The sequence below is a fragment of the Esox lucius genome, chromosome 19 (genome assembly GCF_011004845.1).
Source record: "Esox lucius isolate fEsoLuc1 chromosome 19, fEsoLuc1.pri, whole genome shotgun sequence".
In the NCBI taxonomy this organism is placed as follows: Eukaryota; Metazoa; Chordata; class Actinopteri; order Esociformes; family Esocidae; genus Esox; species Esox lucius.
The window spans coordinates 3,836,763-3,861,006 of record NC_047587.1 but is presented as its reverse complement, the minus strand read 5'-3'; the positions used below and the strand labels follow the sequence as shown (position 1 = coordinate 3,861,006).

Here is a 24,244-nt window from a genome sequence, read left to right as displayed (position 1 = left end):
CAAAAATGTGCAGTCATTTATTTCTGATATTGAGGAATGATAAAAAAAATATAAAATCCATCATAGATTCAATGTCAACTTTATCTATATTTTGTCAACCAAAAGCAGCAGTTCCTTTTATTATTTAAAGCGGAACGTGAATTGCGTTCGTAATTTCCTCAAGTTGTAGGGTGTCACAAAATGTAAACCACTGCCACTCCTGAAGTCACTCTCAAAGTTGTGTTAGCAATACATGACAATGGATGGTGGAGTGTGGTAATGGATGGCCCTGGCCATGTGTCCGTGGTGGAGTATGGTAATGGATGGTAGAGTGTGGTAATGGATGTGACTGGCCATGTGTCCTTGGTAGAGTGTGGTAATGGTAATGGCGTGATTTGGCCTGGGGGCTTCTACTGGCCAAGACCAGGTCTCAGCTATACAGGGTTTGTAATTGTCCTTGGTCACTGATCACAATACTCATTTTGACATGCAAAGAAAATTACAATAAAAACTAATTGTACTTTCCAACAGGATTTCAAATGAAGTCAATTGACTATGGTGAGCTTTCAAAGATGAATGGCCCAACAGAAACTTGCATAGAAGTCCCACTTCAGGCTGAAAATTGTGAAGAGCAGGTATTGTCTGAAAGCTGTAGCTCAACCATTCACTGCTTTAAAAACTTTATTTTAAGATAATAGAATAAAAGTTTCACATACAAACATCCTCATCGCTGACATTGTACAATCAATTCTTCTCTTCCTCCTTCGTGGTCTTCTCCTTTCAGAGGACAGCGTGTGAGGGGTTTCTCACCAGTTCAGCCTTCAGTAGCTGTGAAGACCTGATTTCCACTGACTCCTTCGTCGAGGCCTGCATGGCAGACATGTGTCACTGTGGTAACAGCAACAACAGTGGGTCCTGCATGTGCCATACCATTTCAGAGTATTCCCGCCAGTGTGCTCACGCAGGGGGCGTGCCCCAGGTGTGGAGGACAGACCAGTTCTGCTGTAAGGAGATATTTTACATTTCCTTTTATAATTTTATATTGGACTGTCTGTTTGTCTTGCTGCACTTCACAGTTTGGAATATATTTTTAAAAAGATCCTTCCGTAGACTCAGAATTAGATATAGATTTGAGTTGGCAGGTAAAGACTTCTGTCTCTCTGTCTGTCTGTCTGTCTGTGTTGAGCAGTGGAGACATGCCCTTTGAACATGATGTACCAGGAGTGTGGAAGCCCCTGTATAAATACCTGCTCCAACCCACAGGCGAACCAGCATTGTGAGGAACACTGCACTGATGGATGCTTCTGTCCTGCTGGTACAGTACACTCACTGGTTCACTGGGGGAAGCATGTCGTATTTCCACTTAATAGTTGTTTCAAAAAATAAATATGAAATGCTAACTTTGCACCATGCCTACTGTCCATGCCTACTGTCCATGCCTACTGACAATGCCTACTATTTTAAAACAGGAAGAGTAAATACAACTTAAATACAATTAAACATATATTTATGGTCTCTGATCATCATCTACCAAGTACAGACCTGAAGGAGGAACCTTACTAGAACATTAAAGATCATTGTGATTTGATACAAATGTTCTGCTACAGAAACTACTATGTATTGTAATTTAGCTAATAAACTTGGCAACATTTATCAATTTAAAATATATTCAAAAGAAAACTAATTAATGTCATTTCTATTGTGATTAAATGTATTTATTGCCTCTTTCCTAGGAACTGTGTTTGATGACATTAATCAGAGTGGCTGTGTAGCTGTGGACCAGTGCTCTTGTCTCCACAACGGAATGTCTTACAAGCCTGGAGATACATACTCTAGAACATGCCAAGAATGGTAAGCATTGCTTTATATTTACATACACTGAATTATTGTGTTTGTGTGGCTGTAGACTTTACTGACTGATTCTCTCTGCTAGTACCTGCAAGGGTGGCCAGTGGAGCTGTGTAGGTCTGGACTGTCCAGGTACCTGCTCCATAGAGGGAGGTTCCCACATCACCACCTACGACGGGAAAGCCTACACCTTCCATGGAGACTGCTCCTATGTCCTGTCCAAGGTGGGACACTTGAAATATAATTTTGTTGGCTTATACATCACTAATAGAATTAGACTAACACCAACACAACTCAATGTTTAGCAACTAGTTCTAAGGGCTTTTGGCTAAAATAGATCTTAGATCATTTTTTGTCTCTCTGAGTTTAAGGTGGCTTTAAATTACTCAATATACACTCGACACAGTGCCAGAAAAAATTAAGAGACCACTTTTTCTTTCCTTTCCAAAAAAGTTGAAAAGGAAATTTTGACTGAGGAACAGAAGGGTTCAAATTGAGAGACCACTGCAAATTGAACACACTTTTCAACTCTTTTGGAAAAGAAAGAAAAAGGTGCAGTGGTCTCAATGTTTTCCGGAGGTGTATTCTGTACGTTTTGACAGGGACTCATGCTGTGACCAAGGTCTATTTTACAGATATGCCATGTATTAGCAAGCAAGCAAGTTTATTTATATAGCACAATTCATGCATCGAAGCAATTCAATGTGCTTTACAAAGAAAAATATATGAAAACAATAACATAAAAACAATTACTCAAATGAAAACATCAAAGCAAATGAATACATCATAATAAGAAAAAAATACAATGAAAAAAACATTTAAAGATTAAAAATGGGAAGCTATAAGGCTAAACAGTGTGGTTAAGTTTAAGTGCTCAGTCATAGGCACTTGAGAAGAGAAGTGTTTTTAACCTGGATATAGAGATTGAACAGAAGCGGTCCGAGAACTGATTCCTGTGGAACTCCACATGTCATAGCCACCCTATCAGATTCATCATTACCAATGGTGACAAAGTAACTCCAGCCATCTAGATAAGATTTAAACCAATCAAGGACTGTCCCGGAGAGTCCTACCCAATTTTCCAGCCTATCTGTAAGTGTTCTATGATCTGCAGTATCAAATGCTGCACTGAGATCTAATAGACCTAATGAACTGTTATTTTATCAGAATCAGTATTCAAGCATATATCATTTAAAACTTTAATCAGGGCCGTTTCAGTACTGTGGTGAGGTCGGTACAAAGGTCCTTGTTAGACTGTGTAGTTCTGTTGTTCCTTCTAATACTTATAATTTATTCACTAAAGAAACACGTAAATTCATTACATTTCCCAGTAGACATGGTTCAAATGCTATCATGCAGAAATGATCAGACAGAGCCAAGTCTTTAACCATGGCAGAAGAAATATCGAGACCTTTAGAGATAACCAGATCTAGAATGTGGCCTTGATTGTGTGTATGCTCTTTCACATGTTGAGTGAGATCAAAAGTGTCAAGTAGTGCAAAAAGTTATTTGGCATTATTGTCTGTACTTTTATCTATGTGGATTTTATAATCCCCTGTAATAATAAACAAGTTATAATCAACTGATATAACAGAGAGTAGTTCAGCAAAATCATCAATAAAATTTGCAGAATATTGGGGAGGTCTGTAAATGGTTAAAAATAAATTTTTGGGGGTACCCTTCAATGTAGAACAGACGTATTAAAAATAAATAAAATGTTACCCATCTTCTGTTACCCATTGTTCAGTGAGAAATATAAAATCTATGTTGTAGGATATTATAATGTCATTTACCAATAATGATTTGTTGGTGAGAGATCTGATACTAAGTAAAGCCAGTTTAATAGATATAATAGGGGTTCCTGGACTAGTAGGTTGATGTGTTACAGTTAACAGATTAGACAAGTTTATGGGTTGCATGCTCACGGTTCCTTCTACTTCTAATCAACACAGGAATAGAGATACTGGGTCCTAGCTTGTACTCAAAAACGTCAGCATTGTTATATTCACAATAGCAGGGACCCGAAGCACATCACTGAGAATATTCTCGGTGTAAATCAAATAAACTCTGGATTTAGCCCAGAGAAATGTATTTATTTTTCCAATCGGACTCTTAATATCTCACCCGGCACAGCCAGAAGAGGACTGGTCACCCCTCTGAGCCTGGATCCTCTCTAGGTTTCTTCCTAAAATTCGACCTTCTGTCTCTGTAAAGCACATTGTGGCAACTGCTGTTGTAAAAAGGGCTTTATAAATAAATTTGATTGATTGATTGATATTCTATGCTCTGTGGAATTAAAGGACAAATAAAATAAATAAAGGACAAATTGTATCTGATAAAAAACCTTGTCCCACTTCTCCCCAGCAAATCTATGGGAGTGTTTTCACCGTCCTGGGTGACATAGAGAAATGTGAGACAACAGACACTGAGACCTGCCTAAAGGGTGTAACCCTGGTGATTCCACAGTCCAAGGTAAGGTTGCCCATGGCCAATGACACACCCACCTAATAGTGTTTTATCAAGACATCAACATTAAACCATTTCAAATAGGTTTTATGAAACAAGCTACATGTTCAGACATCAACATTAAACCATTTCAAATAGGTTTTGGAAACAAACTGCATGTTCAGACAACCTGCTGCCATTGACTCCTATCACCATTTCACAACAGAATTGGGGTCAAGGACATTTCAACTCCAGTCAATTCAGTAAAGAACACTGAAATTACAATTGCATTTCATTGAAATTAGAGTCTTGTTGACTTTTTTATTTTACTGGAACTTAAATGGAATTAACCCCCATTTTGCATCACACTTCTTACCACCTGGAGGCTCACATTTAAGTTAAATTGCAGATGATCGTCATTGAGGCCAGTGGAACCGTCAGTATGGACAAAATGTTATCAAGGTTGCCCATCGTCATGGGTGAGTTGCTGGTTCATGGCTACTCAAGAATACTGATAAGGATGTGTGTTGTCTGGTTTTGGTTTTGCCATAATGAATTACTTATTTTTGCTGGACCGCATAAGCAGAGCCAGCCTTGAATAGCAAATGTCTCTTACTTACTGACTGAGTGAGTGAGTGCCTGATGGACTAAGACTTGTTGAATAGCGTAGTGGTCAGAGACGTGGACTACGGAACATCAGGTTCTGATTCTACTCCCATCACATTCAAAAACCATTTTGCCTTAGGATCTGTTCAGGACAGACAACCTTAGGAAGTAAAAAATAAAACAGTTCTGGTGGATATTAAGATTTGTTCAGGACAGACAAAACTTTGCTGGGTAAACCTTCTGTAGCTACGTTTTAGGAAGCCTAAAATATAACATTTCTGGTGGATATTAGGATTAGTTCAGGATAGACAAACGCTTCACCGGCTACACGATTCTCTCCTCTTTTTCACTTGACGAAAAGTCAGTTATTGTCACCTATATTGATAGATACCGTATCAATGTAATTCACAAATGGCTAAATAGCTGTTAAAACGGCCAGTGGCAGAAGAGGATTTGTTCAGGATAGACAAAAACCTCACTAGCTACAACCTTTAGTTGCAGGGCTACATTATAGGAAGCCCAAAATAAAACACTTTGCTGTTATATTACGACTATTTCTAGTGGATTTTCATATTATGCATTAGAATTTGTTCAGGACAGACTAAGACTTTGCTGGCTACACAAATCTCTCGTCTTTTCACTTGACGAAAAAGTCAGTTATCATCACCTATATTAATACTTATTGTATCAATGTCATTTGTGGTGGAGGTAAACTTAATAAGAAACGTATAGTCAGTTTAACACAATGCTTAATGGTGTCTAGTGACATATTACTGGCTAATAAGGTTTTGAAACGGCCAGTGGCAAAAGTCATACATTTCATTCATGCTATTTGTGGTGGAGGTAAACTTAATAAGAAACTTTAGTCAGTTTAATACAACACTTAATGGTGTCTAGCTAAATATTCAAACTGTGTGATGTTACTATGTGACAAAACTATATAGTGTCAAGAGGCTATACTGATGCCCAGTGAATGTACAGCTCTGAGGCATAGTGGTTAAAGGTCTGTCCCGGAGAGACCAGGGAGGGCAACAACAATCGTCTCATTTTATTGTGGCCCGACTGCACTTGCCTGGTTTCTTGTTTATACTGTTCTCATGCATTACATATACATTTTCTACATTTTCAATCATAGTAAGATGTGTAGGTATTTAATGGAAAGGAGTTACACATAACCATCCAGATTGTAAAGGTTTGTTGTCTACCAGATGGTGACTACTGTAGACATTTGGTTTATTTTCCACAGAGAATGTAACGATCTTCAAGCCCTCTACGTTTTACATCGTTGTGCAGACCTCTTACGGGCTTCGTCTGGAGATCCAGTTAACACCTATAATGCAGGTATACATCACAGCTAGCAGTTCCCTTAAAGGAAAAACCCAGGGTATGTTTCTTTTGAGTTCATTCACTGTCCCCTGAAAGATAAATATCTTTAAGTCTATTTATATAATTAAAATGCTACTATTTTGCAGTGTAATTGGTTATCAAACTATTGATAATGTTACATGTGTCACTGTAGCACTTTTTGCGGTAATGTTTGTCAAACCTCACCTGGTAACAGGGAAGACAACTCCTGATTCCTTTCTGGCTTACCACTCCAAATAGAGTGAAATATTATTTTCTTATGTAATTACGAAACAGGTTGTCAGGAGTTCAGACAGGAAACACCACGTATGAGTTTAACCATTTATTAGAGAACGTACATCAAGTCTTGGTGTTCTGCTCCTTTAGGGTAACTCATTGCCATCACATGATTGTGTATATGATAATACCAAAATAACATACCTTGTTATTATTTATGCAATTCCCATGGCAATAAGCAAGGTATGCAGTACCAATCCCGCCCCCCACAAGGAACAAAGAATCTAACAGGTGAAGGCAGGGGTGGTGGGGGGCATGCACCCACATGATAGTACAAGCCCAACAACTGACTGAGTGAGTAGCCTGATGGTTATATAGACAGGTTGCAATCTAACATGTGATAAGAGCGTTCCTGCATCAGCTGATGCATTGCTGACCAATTACCACTCGGGTTTCCTGGCTGAACTACGTTAATTAGGCAAAAAATTATACTAATTGATATAGTATTTCCCTCTTCATGATCTGGTATTTATTTGCTAACTTCATATTGAAAATGTTTTTTGTGAGTAAACATACCATTTTGTTGGTAAATGTTATGTAAAATACAAATAATTATAATGGAAATACATTATGCTGCACTTATCATAACTAAATGGCTATGACAAATAGAGTCAGCAGATTGCCTTCCTTAAAGCCTTTTGACAATTCCAAACTTCATGAAAAGCATTCATAACTTACAATTTTGAACCGGGAGTTGCTAAATATAAATCAAACCAATTGTATAAACGGTTCACGATAATATTAATGTATTGTGTAGAAATGCCATACTTTGTCTTACTTTACTAAAGGTCTTTTCAAAACTTGTTATAAATACCACACCTGTTTACTTTGTTTCATATATTATCTTCAGTGTATCGTTGATACACTGAAGAAAAACAGGTCTGACCAAGACTAATAAGATTTGGTAGAACCTATTTAATTCTATACTCCATAATTTCCCCATAATTTAACAAAACAAATGTGTTACAAAAGTATTTTCACCAGAGTATGCTTACATAGATATGATCTTCAGATATGCAGACAATTGTATAATCAGCCTACTGAATAATGCATATGGTCATACTCACTGACAATTTTAAGAACATATAGCAACTAATTTCTTTAGGAAATGTTTGTTGATCTCATATCTAAATTAATCTGTTTTCCTAACAAAGTTTTATATTTCCTATCCAGGTCTTTGCGGAGACTTTAACAGCGTCCAAGCCGATGACTTTAGAACCATCAACGGACTGGTGGAAGGAACGGCTGTGACATTTGCCAACACATGGAAGACCCAAGCAAGCTGCCCCGATGTGACCCAGAGCTTTGAGAACCCATGCTCTCTGAGTGTAGAGAATGGTACTCCTTTAACCTCTTTTAAATGTACTATATCTAATGAAATCAAACGCACTTCGTCCCAGCAGAAACAAAGTGAGAATAAGATGCTGGAGTAACTTTAGGGTACTTCAGCTGTTGAAAATGAACACCGTATGCATGCATAGATCTGAGTTTTTGTTTTGAACAAATATTATTATAATATCTTTATATTAAAATATAATATATACAGGTGCTGGTCATATAATTGGAATATCATCAAAAAGTTGATTTAGTTCAGTAATTCTATTAAAAAAGTTAAACTTGTATATTATATTCATTCATTACACACAGACTGATATATTTCAAATGTTTATTTCTTTTAATTGTAATGATTATAACTGACAACTAATGAAAATCCCAAATTCAGTATCAACCCTTTGATGATATTTAAATTATATGACCAGCACCTGTATTATAATATTTAAGCGTACACTGAGTGCACAATTCTTAGACAAATCGTATTTCTCAAGATTTCTTTTATTGTTGAACAATCACAATGCTTAAAGTCAATCCAAAATATAAATGAACCTCAAACCTGAATGTTATACAAAGGAAAAGTGTGTTTTGATCTTTCTCAGGTGAAAACATAAGAATGCAGAATTATTAGGCAACAATTGCTGTGCAGAATTTGACTAACACCTACAAAACTCAATGTTTATCACCTAGTTCTAATGTTACTTCTGGACACTCCAGGTAGGTTGTAGTTCTGGGATATGGTGGCACTGGAGAATAATGGGTTCCTGGTAGCTTCAAGTTTAATTCTTCTCAAGCCTTTTGCAGTGAATTGGCATCTTTTCTTCTCCTTGTGTTTTTTGCTCCCCAGTCGCAACAAAACCTTTGAGTGTCCGGTGGTCACACCTCAATAGTTTAGCTATTTCAAAAGAGTTGCATCAACTGTAAAGCATTTAAAAAATATATACTTTTCAGTGTCAGTTTAATCTCTTTTTTGGCCTATTTTACTTTAGGTCATGAATCTGATAAACCTTGATAAAGGTGTTATTTACTGTTGCCACACTCATTACACATTACACCAATACATTTGACCTGAAAATGATTCAATACAATGGGCATTCAAGTTAACACTGTATGGTTTGGAGTTGGAAAATGTGCATAGAAAGAATGATACAATCAGAATACTCACTTGCCTAATAATGTGCATGCAGTGTAGTGTTATGGGCTCAACATTGTTTCTTTGTATTGCGGATGTTTTTACATCTTAGGACAGGTGACTCCAATTGTCTTAATTATTCAGGAGAGGGTTCACTGGTGATTCAGCACCCAACAGATTGCTGTCACGATGCTTCTGAGTTTCACTTGGGCCCCAACCTCACCTGTGCTGGTGTAAAGGGTTTACTCTGACTGCCCCAACCTCTGAACCTCTGAAATGCAACCAACACAGAACATGGTGCTAACTGACTAACAATTCCACACCTGTTCAGCAGGGACATAATATATCCTGTCACACTGGGACATAAAATATCCTGTCACACTGGGACATAATATATCCTGTCTCACTGGGACATAATATATCCTGTTTCACTGGGACATAATATATCCTGTTACACTGGGACATAATATATCCTGTCACACTGGGACATAATATATCCTGTCACACTGGGACATAATATATCCTGTCACACTGGGACATAATATATCCTGTCACACTGGGACATAATATATCCTGTCACACTGGGACATAATATATCCTGTCACACTGGGACATAATATATCCTGTCACACTGGGACATAATATATCCTGTTACACTGGGACATAATATATCCTGTTACGCTGGGACATAATATATCCTGTCACGCTGGGACATAATATGTCCTGTCACACTGGGACATAATATATCCTGTTACACTGGGACATAATATATCCTGTTACGCTGGGACATAATATATCCTGTCACGCTGGGACATAATATGTCCTGTCACACTGGGACATAATATATCCTGTTACACTGAGACATAATACATCCTGGCACAGCGCTTCGGTGTAATAAAATGTTCTGTGAGAGAGTTACCTTTGGTTGTTTTCAAATGTAATTATGAAGCCCTTTTTACATCAGCAGTTGTCACAAAGTGTTTTTTCAAAACACACAACCTTAAACCCCAAGGAGCAAACAATAATATTGTTGAATTTCAGTGGCTAGGAAAAACGCCCTAAGAAGGCTGATATTTAGGAAGAAACTTAGAGAGGAACCAGAGAGTCTTTCAAGCCTGGTACTCTGTTTTTTATGCCAAGACCTCATGTCATCCTAGGTTTAAACAGGGCAGGAGACAGGGAACATTTAGAAAATGGATTCCTTAGATCTACAAGGATTAATAGTTCCTTCTCTTAAATGAGATTATAGAGTGCTGAAAGTTTTTTATGCCCTCTTTGGTTTTCTCTACTTTGATGAACTTCCTTGTTTTTTCTGCCTTTCCTGAGGTAAATTATGTGAACATCCATGGTGGGTATCTGGTAAACTTTCGTGGATACGCCTGTGAATGCTTTTCTAGACCTATTTTATCCTCGACTTGTGCTTCATTGTACATTCCCTCCGGTTAAAGCAGAAGTATAATTTGGTTGGTTATAAGTGAACATAAAAAATGGCCACCATCAGAGCCTTCGATTCCTTCTCGAGGGATTGTATTTATTAACATATACTGTAGGTATCTATTAAAAGGAACATTATTGCCTGGAAAAATTGTTTGTGGACTCTTTGCCCTGTTAAACGCTCATATGCTTTACAGAGAAATATGCCAAGCATTGGTGCTCAATGCTATCTGATGCTGCAGGAATATTTTCTGAATGCCACAGTGAGGTCCACCCAGATCCCTACCAAGCAGTAAGAAATAATGATTTGCATTTGTATTTAGTAAAAATATTACAAGGAAATGTGTTTTTAAAAAGGATTTGTGAACCTTTTAGTGTATGACTACATCTAACTACATATGTAGTTTTATTAAAATGCTTTTTTGAGCAATTTTAGAAAAACAGATTTTCATTCTGTTTCACCCATCTCATCTTTTCCCTTCTCTCCCTCGTCTCTAGAATTGCATGTATGACAGCTGTAACTGTGAGAAGACTGAGGAGTGCATGTGTGCAGCAATCTCCTCCTACGTCCACGCCTGTGCTGCTGCTGGCATCCTGCTGACAGGATGGAGAAACACCACCTGTGGTGAGAATAAATACTAAAACTATGCTAAACTCAGCGACGGTAAACCCAAATGAATCCCGTTCTTGAGTAAAGTCTCCCTTAAATCCCAGTGTGAAAACCCTAAACCGATGTTCAATGTTGAATCTCCAATCTGTTTCTACAGGAAATTACGCTCAGTGCCCTGACACGATGGTGTATGACTACGATATGACCAGCTGTGGTCGCACCTGTCGCTCGCTAAGCCAAAAGGACTTTACCTGCCAGGTACATTTACATCACTGATTACCAAACGTTATAGGGAATTTGAATAGAATCCCTAAGAAAATCATCTTCTCCTATGAATGAGAAACCTGATAGTCTTCGACTGTTATAGAAGACAGCCTGTTAGTGGTAACGTACATAACCACAAAGCACAAGAATGACAATACAATGTGTCATTGTTTGATCAACATTTTCAGTAGTTAGCAATTAGTTACAGCTTCGGAAAAAATTAAGAGACCACTGCACCTTTTACTTTCCTTTCCAAAAATGTTGAAAAGGAAGGTTTTGAGTGAGGAGCTGTATTTTTGGATTGCATGCTGTAAAACCTTAGGAAGCCCGGATTTACATGGACATCAGTTGTGTTAAACAGGCCATTGCCACGTTTGTTGTTTTATGATGGTCAGACTTCTTGTTTGGTCACAATTCAGTTTTGAACATTTGTTTTGGGACTGAATACATTACAAAGGCTTGAAACCATCTCTAAAGAAGACAAATTAATAGTAGTTAAAGCTTTTGTAATCATTTTATCATCTTGATGTCATATAATTTCAGATGCCATATAATGTTAACAAGGCGATACATATTGAGGGAAGTCCATAGACTTTTATCTATACTCTTAAAGGAAAAGGATCTTAGAGTATATTTTACTTTGAAACAGTGTGGGTTCTTCAATGGAAAATGACAAAGTATACTGTGAAGGATATATTCTTTACAGGGTTATTGGAAAAACTTGTAAGGATTCTGAAGAACCCCTAATAGACCACCCAAGAACCTTTTATTTTTAAAGTGTAGAAAACGTTCCCATTCAGACCTTTGAAAACTAATGCTAGCTCATGGCAATCTCTCAAAATACTGAGAACCTTTGCCATCTGATAATAGGATGATGATGGCAACTTATTGTCTACAAAATATTAGCCTACATCAGTAAAATGTTGGCACACATGCTAATGCAAGCTTATTTACTAAGAGCAAGCCATAGATGCTACATCCTGTATATGACTGTGCCAATTGTTCCCACTATTTGGAGTTAAAGATATTTAAAGTTTTCATTGATTGTCATAATCATTGAAAAGGATCTAAAATACACATAAATAATCTGTTTATTTCACATTTGGCACACAGAATCATAGATAGCTTGGGCCTCGGTATTGCTGCTTGCAGCTTTATTAGTTGTTACTGTTACAGACGTTCCCTTTACCTCCCAGAGAATCAAACACATGTTCTGACTGAACTTCAACAGGTAGAACACGTGTCTGTGGATGGTTGTGGCTGTGCTGAGGGAACCTACATTAATGACCAGGAAGAATGCGTCCCTGCCTCAGGCTGCCCCTGCTACTATGGAGACAAGGCCCTGGACCAAGGATTTACCAGTATCAATGGGGCCCCTTGGTAAGGACTTGATCCACGATGGTATTTGTGAAAAATAATTTGCACCTGCAGTTGAATTAGTTGGCATCTGTGCAAAAATGGCTGAACATTTCTTTTGTTGCTCTAAATCAGGGGGTTGACAAACTCGTACTGGGTGACACATTAAACATTCAACAGCGTCTGTTTGGCATAAATTTAGGTCCATTATCATTTTTACACAATTTTTTCTTTTTTTTTTTTTTCCATTTTAAAGTATATAGATTTCTCCAATGTTTAATTGATGTCTAAATCCATCTGCTGGATGTATTGGACCCCTGGATTAGCCCATATGTTTGGCACCCCAGATCTTATTTAAATATATTGGCCTGTTGAAAAGGTTTTAGAATATGCTATCTGGTTTAGAATGATGTAAAAAGGGCTTTATGAATACATTTGATTGATAGAAATAAAAATCTACAATGTAGCTATGCCAGAACCGTTTTACATGTCTGCATGTTCATGGCAATGTATCCTGTTTTCATCTCATGCACAATGTTCCACATTGTAGAATAATAGTGAAGAGGTGAAACTTAAACAGCACCTGTGGAATAATGGAATAACCATTATTACACCTATGGAAAAACATTTTAAAAAATTTATATTTTAGATTCTTCAAAGTAACGACTCTTGATCACAGCTTTGCACACTCTAGGCTCTCAATGTAGAAGATGATGAAAATAAATATAGCCTGGAATGAGTAGGTTTGTCCAAACAAAATAAGGTGAATAAATACTGAGCCCTTGGGCAAAGCTGTCAATCTTAACTTCACCAGGGTGGTCATCAATAACGTCTGATTCCCTGCCTGACGCTCCACTTTCCAGGGACGTTTCAGGAGGAGTGGGTTGTGCAAAAAACACATTTCCATTCCCACATGAATAATTCACGTGTGAGAAATGGGACATCCACTTATTAAATCAAAATATGTTTTGTTAAAATCTTGTTTAAGCTGTTGAAAGGATGGTGCAGCAAGATATTGTTTGGTTTTTAGTCCCATTGGTGTTACCAGAATAAAACCTAAGGTTACACAACAAAATATCTGGTCAACAAATTGGTCACTCAGATCTCTGGTTGTGGCTGCATTGAAATATTTATCTTTGAATGCTGGAAGATGTATGCAAATCATGCTTAACCCCTTTTCTTGTATACCTTTTCACTAGTTCATGCAGAAATGGGGTATTAAGCTGTACTGGAGAAGTAACTCCTTCATGTGAGTACTCCTAAATTACAAACATATCTTTATTTGCCAAACACAGAAAATAATTTTTTAACAAGATATTACATTCCCAACAGAATACAGCTGACCCCAGGTATAGCCCTAAAAACCTACTAAAACCTACTATTGTCCCTTTCAGCCTGCGAAGGTCCAATGGTTTTCTTCAACTGCTCCAATGCTGCACCAGGTGCCAAAGGCTCAGAGTGTCAGAAGAGCTGCCGAACAATAAACCATGACTGTGTAAGTCTGCAACAGAACAGGCCTTACGAAATTTTTTAATACAGTTGTACCAATATGATGTTTCTTATATTTAATTTCATATAATTGTGTATTGTAGTTCAGTAAAGTGTGCCTGTCAGGCTGTATGTGTCCTGATGGTCTGCTGTCTGATGGGAATGGAGGATGTGTCAAGGAGGAGCTTTGTCCCTGTTCTCACAATGGAGTCGACTACCAACCTGGGGACAAAATTAAAATAAAATGCAATAATTGGTATTATCTTTTTTCCATATTTTTGTTCTTGTTCTTCAGCTCAGGGTAGATAGCCATGCTTGGGGAAAAAAACAATTCTGTGGATAATTCAAGTCTCAATTTTCCTTCAGTAAAGTAAATTGCAATTAGGGCTGTCACAATTCTTTGAGTAACTGAAACATTTGGATAACAAAAAATCCTCATTTACAACTGATTGCCCGAGGTTTCTATTAAAAAGGGATTGAGAACATTGAGGATGTTCTAGCAAAAAAAGGCAGACCCAGTCCAAAGTTTGGGATCATTTCACTCTAAAAAGTAATGTTAACCTGGTTGCATGTCGCTACTGCATGACTGAACATACGTTATACAACAATTGGAGAGGAAGCCCTCATACACAGCGGTATCAGACAGACCGAGGTTTGGGCGCCTGCTCATTCCCTACTGTCGCTTCTTTATTCTTTATAACAGCTTCCATAATGCTAATATAATCGCAAAAGGGTTTTCTTTTTCATAATCGCAAAAAGGTTAGCCTTTAATTTTACTTGGATTAGCAAACACAATGTCCCATTGAAACACAGGACTGTTAGTTGCTGATAATGGGCCTCTGTAAGCCTATGTTGATATTTCAATAAAAATCCTCCATTTAGCTAAAACAGTCATTTACAACATTTACAATTTCTACACTGTATTTCTGCTAATTCTGATGTTATTTTAATGGACAAAATAATTTTCTAAGTGACCCCAATCCTTTGAACAGTAGTGTAAGTTACCCAGTAACTATTTCACACAGTATTCTTTGCTATGTAGGCTATGGGGGTTGTTTTAATTAAGAAAATAAAAGTGTTATTGCTATTTATTTATTTACTGTGTAGGTTAAAGGTATTGCAATACCAATCATAATCAAAACACTTGCAATGTAGTATTTGGAAAAAGATGTTGTGCTTTGTTTTTATCAAAAACACCAAGGTCTTTTTTTATCTGAATAACTCGATTAAGCGTCAGAATAGTCGACAAAATAATTGATTACCAAAATAGTAATTAATGTCAGCCCTAATTGCAATATTTTAAATTTGTTTACTTAACCGGATAAGTCAGTTAAGAACTTATTGTCATTCTCAGTTATGATTTACAATAATTATTCTATTAAATTAAATACAGGGAAACACATTAACAGATATGTTTGAAGGATTTAGCAGGTGCATTGAACAGATAGCAGCTTGTTAAATTAGTTTTTTAAGCCAACTTAAAATAGGCCAACGTTTCACAATACAATCCTGATGTGTTTGCATCCCTGTAGCACTTGCAGTGGAAGCAATTGGGATTGCACCAATAACGTGTGTCCCGGGACGTGTGCCATATATGGAGATGGTCATTACATCACATTCGATGAGAAAAGGTTTAATTTCAATGGAGACTGTGAATACACTCTAGCTCAGGTATGGCTATACTGGTCTATACTATGATTGAGAACAATACTTTTATTTACATTTTAATCCTCGGGTATACAAGACTTCAAATAATGACTTGGATTAAGTCATTAATGATAAAAGCTAAAGAATAAAAGATTTTATTTTGTGTTTAATTGAATTTATCCTGCAGGACTACTGTTCCAACAATCTAAACGGAACCTTTAGAGTGATCACACAGAACATTCCCTGTGGAACTACCGGCACAACCTGTTCCAAGGCCATCAAGCTCTTCTTGGGGGTAAAGAACACTGTGAAAAGTGCCATACATGCATTTATACAGTCAATAAATGGCTTAGTTGATTACATTTGTAATTGACTGACTAATTGACTTATTAATTAATTAATCACTCATTCATTATAAAGGAACACTGTTAAAAGAGATTAATTAAAGCAAAAACGAATTACATTCGTCATTCACCAACTCGTTGATCGTTTGATTAAATTACCGATTAATTGACTAGGATAAATTACACAAGGACAATGTAAACAGTATTACATTTAACTGCTGGTTGTGACTAATTACCATTCAGCTCACAGCACAAATTTATATGCCCAGAGTTGATGAAAAAAGAGAAAAAAAAGTGTTTCTCTTTCAGAGCAAAGAGATTATACTACAAGATGAAGTTGTAAAAGTGGTGAGACTGCAGGAGACTGGGATAGATGTGGACTTCAAGGTCCACACTGTTGGTCTGAAAATTGTTATTGAGGCTGGAAATGGTCTGATTCTAATGTGGGATAAGGGAACAAGCCTGTTCATCAAACTCGACTCTAAATTCAAGGTGAGTGGCTAGAATTGGACCATTTAAACCTTTGATTTCCTCTGTGTCAATGTTGTATTTTCATTTAAATATGTATTTTTTTTATACGACAGTAGAGTACTTACAGCATACCTAATTTGCTAGTTCACATTAAAACATTCTTGGGAGTACAAATCAAAACGATATCTTCCAGGGACAACTGTGTGGTCTGTGCGGAAACTACGACGGAAATGGGAATAATGACTTCACGTCCAGAAACCAGGAAGTGGTTGTGGAAGCGCTGGCATTTGGCAACAGCTGGAAAGTGTCTCCCGGTTGCCCCAACGCTGTTGACATAAGGGACCCGTGCACCGTGAGGTCGTACAGGCAGTCCTGGTCTCTGAAACACTGCAGCATCATCAAGAGTCCAGTATTCGCAGACTGCCACTCCCAGGTACAGAACCCATGACCACTAGTCTCTTGAATAGTCTATAGACAGTGACCTCTAGTCTATTGAATATTCTATACACAGTGACCTCTAGTCTATTGAATAGTCTATATACAGTGACCACTAGTCTCTTGAATAGTCTATACACAGTGATCACTAGTCTCTTGAATAGTCTAAACAGTGACCTCTAGTCTACTGAATAGCCTATACACAGTGACCACTAGTCTATTGAATAGTCTATACACAGTGACCACTAGTCTATTGAATAGTCTATACAGTGACCACTAGTCTACTGAATAGTCTATACACACTGACCACTAGTTTCTTGAATAGTCTATACACAGTGACCACTAGTCTATTGAATAGTCTATACACTGACCACTAGTCTCTTGAATAGTCTATACACAGTGAACACTAGTCTACTGAATAGTCTATACACAGTGACCACTAGTCTATTGAATAGTCTATTCACAGTGACCCTTAGTCTACTGAATAGCCTATACACAGTGACCACTAGTCTATTGAATAGTCTATACACAGTGACCACTAGTCTCTTGAATAGTCTATACACAGTGAACACTAGTCTACTGAATAGTCTATACACAGTGACCACTAGTCTATTGAATAGCCTAAACAGTGACCACTAGTCTCTTGAATAGTCTATACACAGTGACCACTAGTCTCTTGAATAGTCTATTCACAATGACCACTAGTCTACTGAATAGTCTATACACAGTGACCACTAGTCTATTGAATAGTCTATACACAGTGGCCACTAGTCTACTGAATAGTCTATACACAGTGACCACTAGTCTACTGAATAGTCTATACACACTGACCACTAGTCTACTGAATAGTCTATACACAGTGACCACTAGTCTACTGAATAGTCTATACACAGTGACCACTAGTCTACTGAATAGTCTATACACACTGACCACTAGTCTATTGAATAGTCTATACACTGACCACTAGTCTCTTGAATAGTCTATACACAGTGAACACTAGTCTACTGAATAGTCTATACACAGTGACCACTAGTCTATTGAATAGTCTATTCACAGTGACCACTAGTCTACTGAATAGCCTATACAGTGACCACTAGTCTATTGAATAGTCTATACACAGTGACCACTAGTCTCTTGAATAGTCTATACACAGTGAACACTAGTCTACTGAATAGTCTATACACAGTGACCACTAGTCTATTGAATAGTCTATTCACAATGACCACTAGTCTACTGAATAGTCTATACACAGTGACCTCTAGTCTATTGAATAGTCTATACACAGTGGCCACTAGTCTACTGAATAGTCTATACACAGTGACCACTAGTCTACTGAATAGTCTATACACACTGACCACTAGTCTATTGAATAGTCTATGCACACTGACCACTAGTCTATTGAATAGTCTATACACAGTGACCACTAGTCTACTGAATAGTCTATACACACTGACCACTAGTCTATTGAATAGTCTATACACAGTGACCACTAGTCTACTGAATAGTCTATACACACTGACCACTAGTCTATTGAATAGTCTATGCACACTGACCACTAGTCTATTGAATAGTCTATACACAGTGGCCACTAGTCTACTGAATAGTCTATACACAGTGACCACTAGTCTACTGAATAGTCTATACACACTGACCACTAGTCTATTGAATAGTCTATGCACACTGACCACTAGTCTATTGAATAGTCTATACACAGTGACCACTAGTCTATTGAATAGTCTATGCACACTGACCACTAGTCTATTGAATAGTCTATACACAGTGACCACTAGTCTACTGAATAGTCTATACACACTGACCACTAGTCTATTGAATAGTCTATACACAGTGACCACTAGTCTACTGAGTAGTCTATACACACTGACCACTAGTCTATTGAATAGTCTATGCACACTGACCACTAGTCTATTGAATAGTCTATTCACTGACCACTAGTCTCTTGAATAGTCTATACACAGTGAACACTAGTCTACTGAATAGTCTATACACAGTGACCACTAGTCTATTGAATAGTCTATTCACAGTGACCACTAGTCTACTGAATAGCCTATACACAGTGACCACTAGTCTCTTGAATGGTCTATACACAGTGAACACTAGTCTACTGAATAGTCTATACACAGTGACCACTAGTCTATTGAATAGCCTAAACAGTGACCACTAGTCTCTTGAATAGTCTATACACAGTGACCACTAGTCTCTTGAATAGTCTATTCACAATGACCACTAGTCTACTGAATAGTCTATACACAGTGACCACTAGTCTATTGAATAGTCTATACACAGTGGCCACTAGTCTACTGAATAGTCTATACACAGTGACCACTAGTCTACTGAATAGTCTATACACACTGACCACTAGTCTATTGAATAGTCTATGCACACTGACCACTAGTCTATTGAATAGTCTATACACAGTGACCACTAGTCTACTGAATAGTCTATACACACTGACCACTAGTCTATTGAATAGTCTATACACAGTGACCACTAGTCTACTGAATAGTCTATACACACTGACCACTAGTCTATTGAATAGTCTATGCACACTGACCACTAGTCTATTGAATAGTCTATACACAGTGACCACTAGTCTATTGAATAGTCTATACACAGTGACCACTAGTCTACTGAATAGTCTATACACAGTGACCACTAGTCTACTGAATAGTCTATACACACTGACCACTAGTCTATTGAATAGTCTATGCACACTGACCACTAGTCTATTGAATAGTCTATACACAGTGACCACTAGTCAAGATTCAGTATTTAGTGCCAGAGTTACTGTCTTCTTATTTAATTCAAGGGAAACAATTTGAGGACATGTTCTCTTTTGATAGTGTATCCTGTATAAAAATCCACTTGAAAGACACATTTTGCATAGCAAGCGCATGACACAACATCTAAAGCAGGTACTGTTGTTTTAAAACAAAGCTTCCAGCTACGCTTTAAATAATTTTAGACACAAGTTACAGTATTCAGCAGATACCTTATAGGCATATCTACAGTGCCTATTGAAAGTCTACACTACCTATAGAAAATCTTACACTGCCTATTGAAGGTCTACACTGCATATTGAAAGTCTACAATGCATAGACTTGTATGACTTGTATTTTTGTCTGTAAGTATTTTTTAAGGGTTTGAGTGATTTCATTTAAGTCATTATTGAGTTATCTACGTACAAATACACAGACGTAAATGTTGGTGGTAGATCATTAGTAATTTGGTCATTTTGGAAATACTCTAGATCATTGGTTATACTCTAGATTATTGGTAATACTCTAGATCATTGGTAATACTCTTGATCTGTGGTAATACTCTAAAACTGTGGTAATACTCTAGATCATTGGTAATACTCTAGATCATTGGTAATACTCTAGATCATTGGTAATACTCTAGATCATTAGTAATACACTAGATCATTAATAATGAGTAATAATAAACAGATCATCGTCGATAGTACACCTGTGGTTGGTGTAACTAGCAAGTGATTTCGTTGATCAAACTAATAAATAGGTATGTGTAATTGCCTGTCCCTGAAAGGTGGACCCCACCCCATATCATGATGAGTGTGTCAGGGACTCGTGTGCCTGTGACACTGGGGGAGACTATGAGTGTTTCTGTACAGCTGTAGCAGCCTACGCCCAGGCCTGTAACGAGGCGGGGACCTGCATACGCTGGAGAACGCCAGACATCTGCCGTGAGTCATTTACTTGTTTATATAAAAATAGATTTTTTTGTTAGCTGAAAATTAATATACAGCTCTGGACAAAATTAAGAGTCCACTTTTTTGTTCCTTTCTAAAAAAAGTTGAAAAGGAAAGTTTTGAGTGAGGAACAGAAGTGTTCAATATGCGGTGGTCCCTGAATTTTAACCTTTCAGTTCCTCACTCCAAAACTTCCTTTTCAACTTTTTTGGAAAGGAAACAAAAAGGTGCAATGGTCTCTTAATGTGCTCGAGAGCTGTATTTTTTTAATTGTTAAAGTTTTACAACAGGGGCAAAATCTGAGATTTACTTGTACAAGTCAGAGTTTTCCCAGAAATCTTCTTTTCAAACCCTGGTTAAAATGTAACGGTTTTCCTTTATCAGCTCTATTCTGTGATTTCTACAACCACGATGGGGAGTTTGAGTGGCACTATGAGCCTTGTCGTTACCCCTGTATGAAGACCTGCCAGAATCCAGAAGGAACATGCTCAAAACAGATCCCTGCACTGGAAGGTAACTGATATTTCCTCAACATCTCATTCAGACCCTTCACATTCCAAATGATTATGAAAATGTACATTATGGAATATACAATGGCATAGCACATTTTGTCCTAATTTGTGTCCTGTATTATATTTGCTGTTTGCCTCCAAAGGTTGCTATCCAAAATGCCCTTCGGACCAGCCTTATTTGGAAGAAAGCACTATGAGATGTGTCACTGAGCCAGAGTGTGGTTGCTATGACGGAAAAGGAAATCATTACAAGGATCAGGAGGTTATGCCTTCTGACAAGAACTGTTATACATGGTATGTTTCTATGTTAACATTTTATTCTACATATATACAGTATCTTTCATAGTATTTAACGGTTTGTATCAGACATATTTCTGGTCCATGTCATCACACTGCATACGGTGGTTATTCCACCATTTCACTTATTTTACTTTCTTATTGTGACCATATAAATATTTGCACTTTCAAATCACAATGAATAGTTGTTAATATTTTACTTGTTCATCAATAAGCTTGGCATGCAGCATGGTCAATTTTTGTAATAGAAACAAAAACGTGTGAAAAGGGAAAAAGGTAATCACCCACATCATTTTCTTACTGAATAACTTCTTTTTCTCAAGTCGCTGCTCATCAACTAAAACCCTTTGCACCCCCGACAAGAACGGTAAGGATTTTCATTTTCAGTAGAGAGGTAATACAACCTTCAACATCAGCCTACATTAACAAGATGGTATCGTGTCAAGATGATCACATTATAATAACTTAAAATCATATTGCAGCTTGCAAGTGTTTCCACAAGGGCACAACATACCCATATGGAGCGACCGTGCATACAGATAACGGGGATGGGACCTGTACTAATGGCACCTGCACAGAAACCGGAATCACTGACTTCATTACCTACAGCTGTGGTTGCTTTTATAACGGAACAACCTACCCAGTTGGAGCTACCATATATACTACATATTATAGTGATGGATCCTGTGTTCAGGCCATATGCGAAATTGATGGAACACATCAATATCTCGAGAGAATATGTCAAGTCGTCCCATTTACACCCGCAACAACTACCCCATCAACTACCACAGAAACAACTACACCCCTAACATCTACCCCTGCCACAACCCCATCAACTACTACTACAGAAACAACTACATCCCCAACATCTACCCCTATTATAATCCCATCAACTACCACAGAAACAACTACACCTCCCAACATCTACCCCTACCATACCCCATCAACTACCACAGAAACAACTACACCCCTAACATCTACCCCTACCATAACCCCATCAACTACCACAGAAACAACTACACCCCCACATCTACCCCTACCAGAACACCATCAACTACCACAGAAACAACTACACTCCCAACATCTACCCCTACCATAACCCCATCAACTACTACTACAGAAACAACTACATCCCCAACATCTACCCCTATTATAATCCCATCAACTACCACAGAAACAACTACACCTCCAACATCTACCCCTACCATAACCCCATCAACTACCACAGAAACAACTACACCCCCAACATCTACCCCTACCAGAACACCATCAACTACCACAGAAACAACTACACTCCCAACATCTACCCCTACCATAACCCCATCAACTACCACAGAAACAACTACACCCCCAACATCTACCCCTACCAGAACACCATTGACTACTACCACAGAAACAACCACACCCCCAACATCTACCCCTACCATAACCCCATCAACTACCACAGGAATAACTACACCCACAACATATACCCATACCACAACCCCATCAACTACCATAGAAACAACTACACTACTAACATCTACCCCTTCCACAACCCCATCAACTACTACTACGGAAAAAACTACATCCCCAACATCTACACCTACCATAACACTATTAACTACTACTACAGAAACAACTTCATCCCCAACATCTACCCCTTCCATAACCCCATCAACTACCACAGGAATAACTACACCCCCAACATCTACCCCTACCATAACCCCATCAATTACCACAGAAACAACTACACCTCCAACATCTACCCCTACAGGTACCTCAACGACTCCTCTTACACCCTGTCAGCCTGGTTGTCACTGGTCAGGTTGGATTGACACTAACTATCCCAAATTTGGACCAGGTGGAGGAGATTATGAAATTCTCGAAAATATTGTCAAATCTCATCCTAGTATTTGCAGCAAACCTGAGAACATAGACTGCAGAGCCAAAAAATTACCAGATACTCCTTTAAATAAGTTGGGTCAAAAGGTTACATGTGATCCTGGGGTCGGACTGATTTGCAACAACAAGGATCAAGAAGTAACACCAATATGCTACAACTATGAGATCAGAGTCAGTTGTTGTAGTATTTGTCACACAACAACCCCACCAACTACTACTCCAGTTACAACAACACCCCCAACAACTACCCGAACCACAACCCCATCAACTACAATGACAGAAACTACTTCATCCCCAAAATCTACCCCTAACACAACTCCAACAACAAATACGATAACAACTACACCCCCAACATCTACCCCTACCATAACCCCATCAACTACTACTACAATGACAAACCCAACAGAAACACTTACCATAACCCCATCAATTACCACAGAACCAAATACACCAACATCTACCTCTACCATTACCCCATCAACTACAACTACAGAAACGACTACATCCCCAAAATCCACCACTATAACAACATCAATTACAACTACGATAACAACTACACCCCCAACATCTACCCCTACCATAACCCCATTAACTACCACAGAAACAACTACATCCCCAACATCTACCCCTACTATAACCCCATCAACTACCACAGAAACAACTACATCAACATCTATACCTACCATAACCCCATCAACTGCTACTACAGAAACAACTACACCAACATCTACCCCTACCATAACCCCATCAACTACTACTACAGAAACAACTAGATCCCCAACATCTACCCCT

The 24,244-nt window shown here is 38.0% G+C and overlaps 1 protein-coding gene across 1 annotated transcript in view; it reads left to right on the top strand.

The window, feature by feature from the left end:
* The window catches only part of LOC114829528 (mucin-2-like), a gene marked incomplete at its 3' end in the record, with an annotated part of 30,549 nt that overhangs the window by 4,997 nt on the left and 1,308 nt on the right, over positions 1 to 24,244 (top strand). The window contains exons 6-32 of the mRNA XM_034288167.1: positions 511 to 614; positions 764 to 983; positions 1,169 to 1,294; positions 1,713 to 1,830; positions 1,913 to 2,051; positions 4,192 to 4,299; positions 4,682 to 4,751; positions 6,125 to 6,262; positions 7,693 to 7,857; positions 10,615 to 10,709; positions 10,916 to 11,042; positions 11,185 to 11,285; positions 12,523 to 12,671; positions 13,847 to 13,896; positions 14,042 to 14,142; positions 14,240 to 14,391; positions 15,668 to 15,806; positions 15,970 to 16,077; positions 16,436 to 16,618; positions 16,791 to 17,030; positions 20,597 to 20,753; positions 21,144 to 21,272; positions 21,415 to 21,565; positions 21,892 to 21,935; positions 22,051 to 22,395; positions 23,007 to 24,036; positions 24,108 to 24,151. Coding sequence (XP_034144058.1) covers positions 511 to 614; positions 764 to 983; positions 1,169 to 1,294; positions 1,713 to 1,830; positions 1,913 to 2,051; positions 4,192 to 4,299; positions 4,682 to 4,751; positions 6,125 to 6,262; positions 7,693 to 7,857; positions 10,615 to 10,709; positions 10,916 to 11,042; positions 11,185 to 11,285; positions 12,523 to 12,671; positions 13,847 to 13,896; positions 14,042 to 14,142; positions 14,240 to 14,391; positions 15,668 to 15,806; positions 15,970 to 16,077; positions 16,436 to 16,618; positions 16,791 to 17,030; positions 20,597 to 20,753; positions 21,144 to 21,272; positions 21,415 to 21,565; positions 21,892 to 21,935; positions 22,051 to 22,395; positions 23,007 to 24,036; positions 24,108 to 24,151 — 4,533 coding nt within the window. The remainder of the gene's footprint in view (positions 1 to 510; positions 615 to 763; positions 984 to 1,168; positions 1,295 to 1,712; positions 1,831 to 1,912; positions 2,052 to 4,191; positions 4,300 to 4,681; positions 4,752 to 6,124; positions 6,263 to 7,692; positions 7,858 to 10,614; positions 10,710 to 10,915; positions 11,043 to 11,184; positions 11,286 to 12,522; positions 12,672 to 13,846; positions 13,897 to 14,041; positions 14,143 to 14,239; positions 14,392 to 15,667; positions 15,807 to 15,969; positions 16,078 to 16,435; positions 16,619 to 16,790; positions 17,031 to 20,596; positions 20,754 to 21,143; positions 21,273 to 21,414; positions 21,566 to 21,891; positions 21,936 to 22,050; positions 22,396 to 23,006; positions 24,037 to 24,107; positions 24,152 to 24,244) is intronic.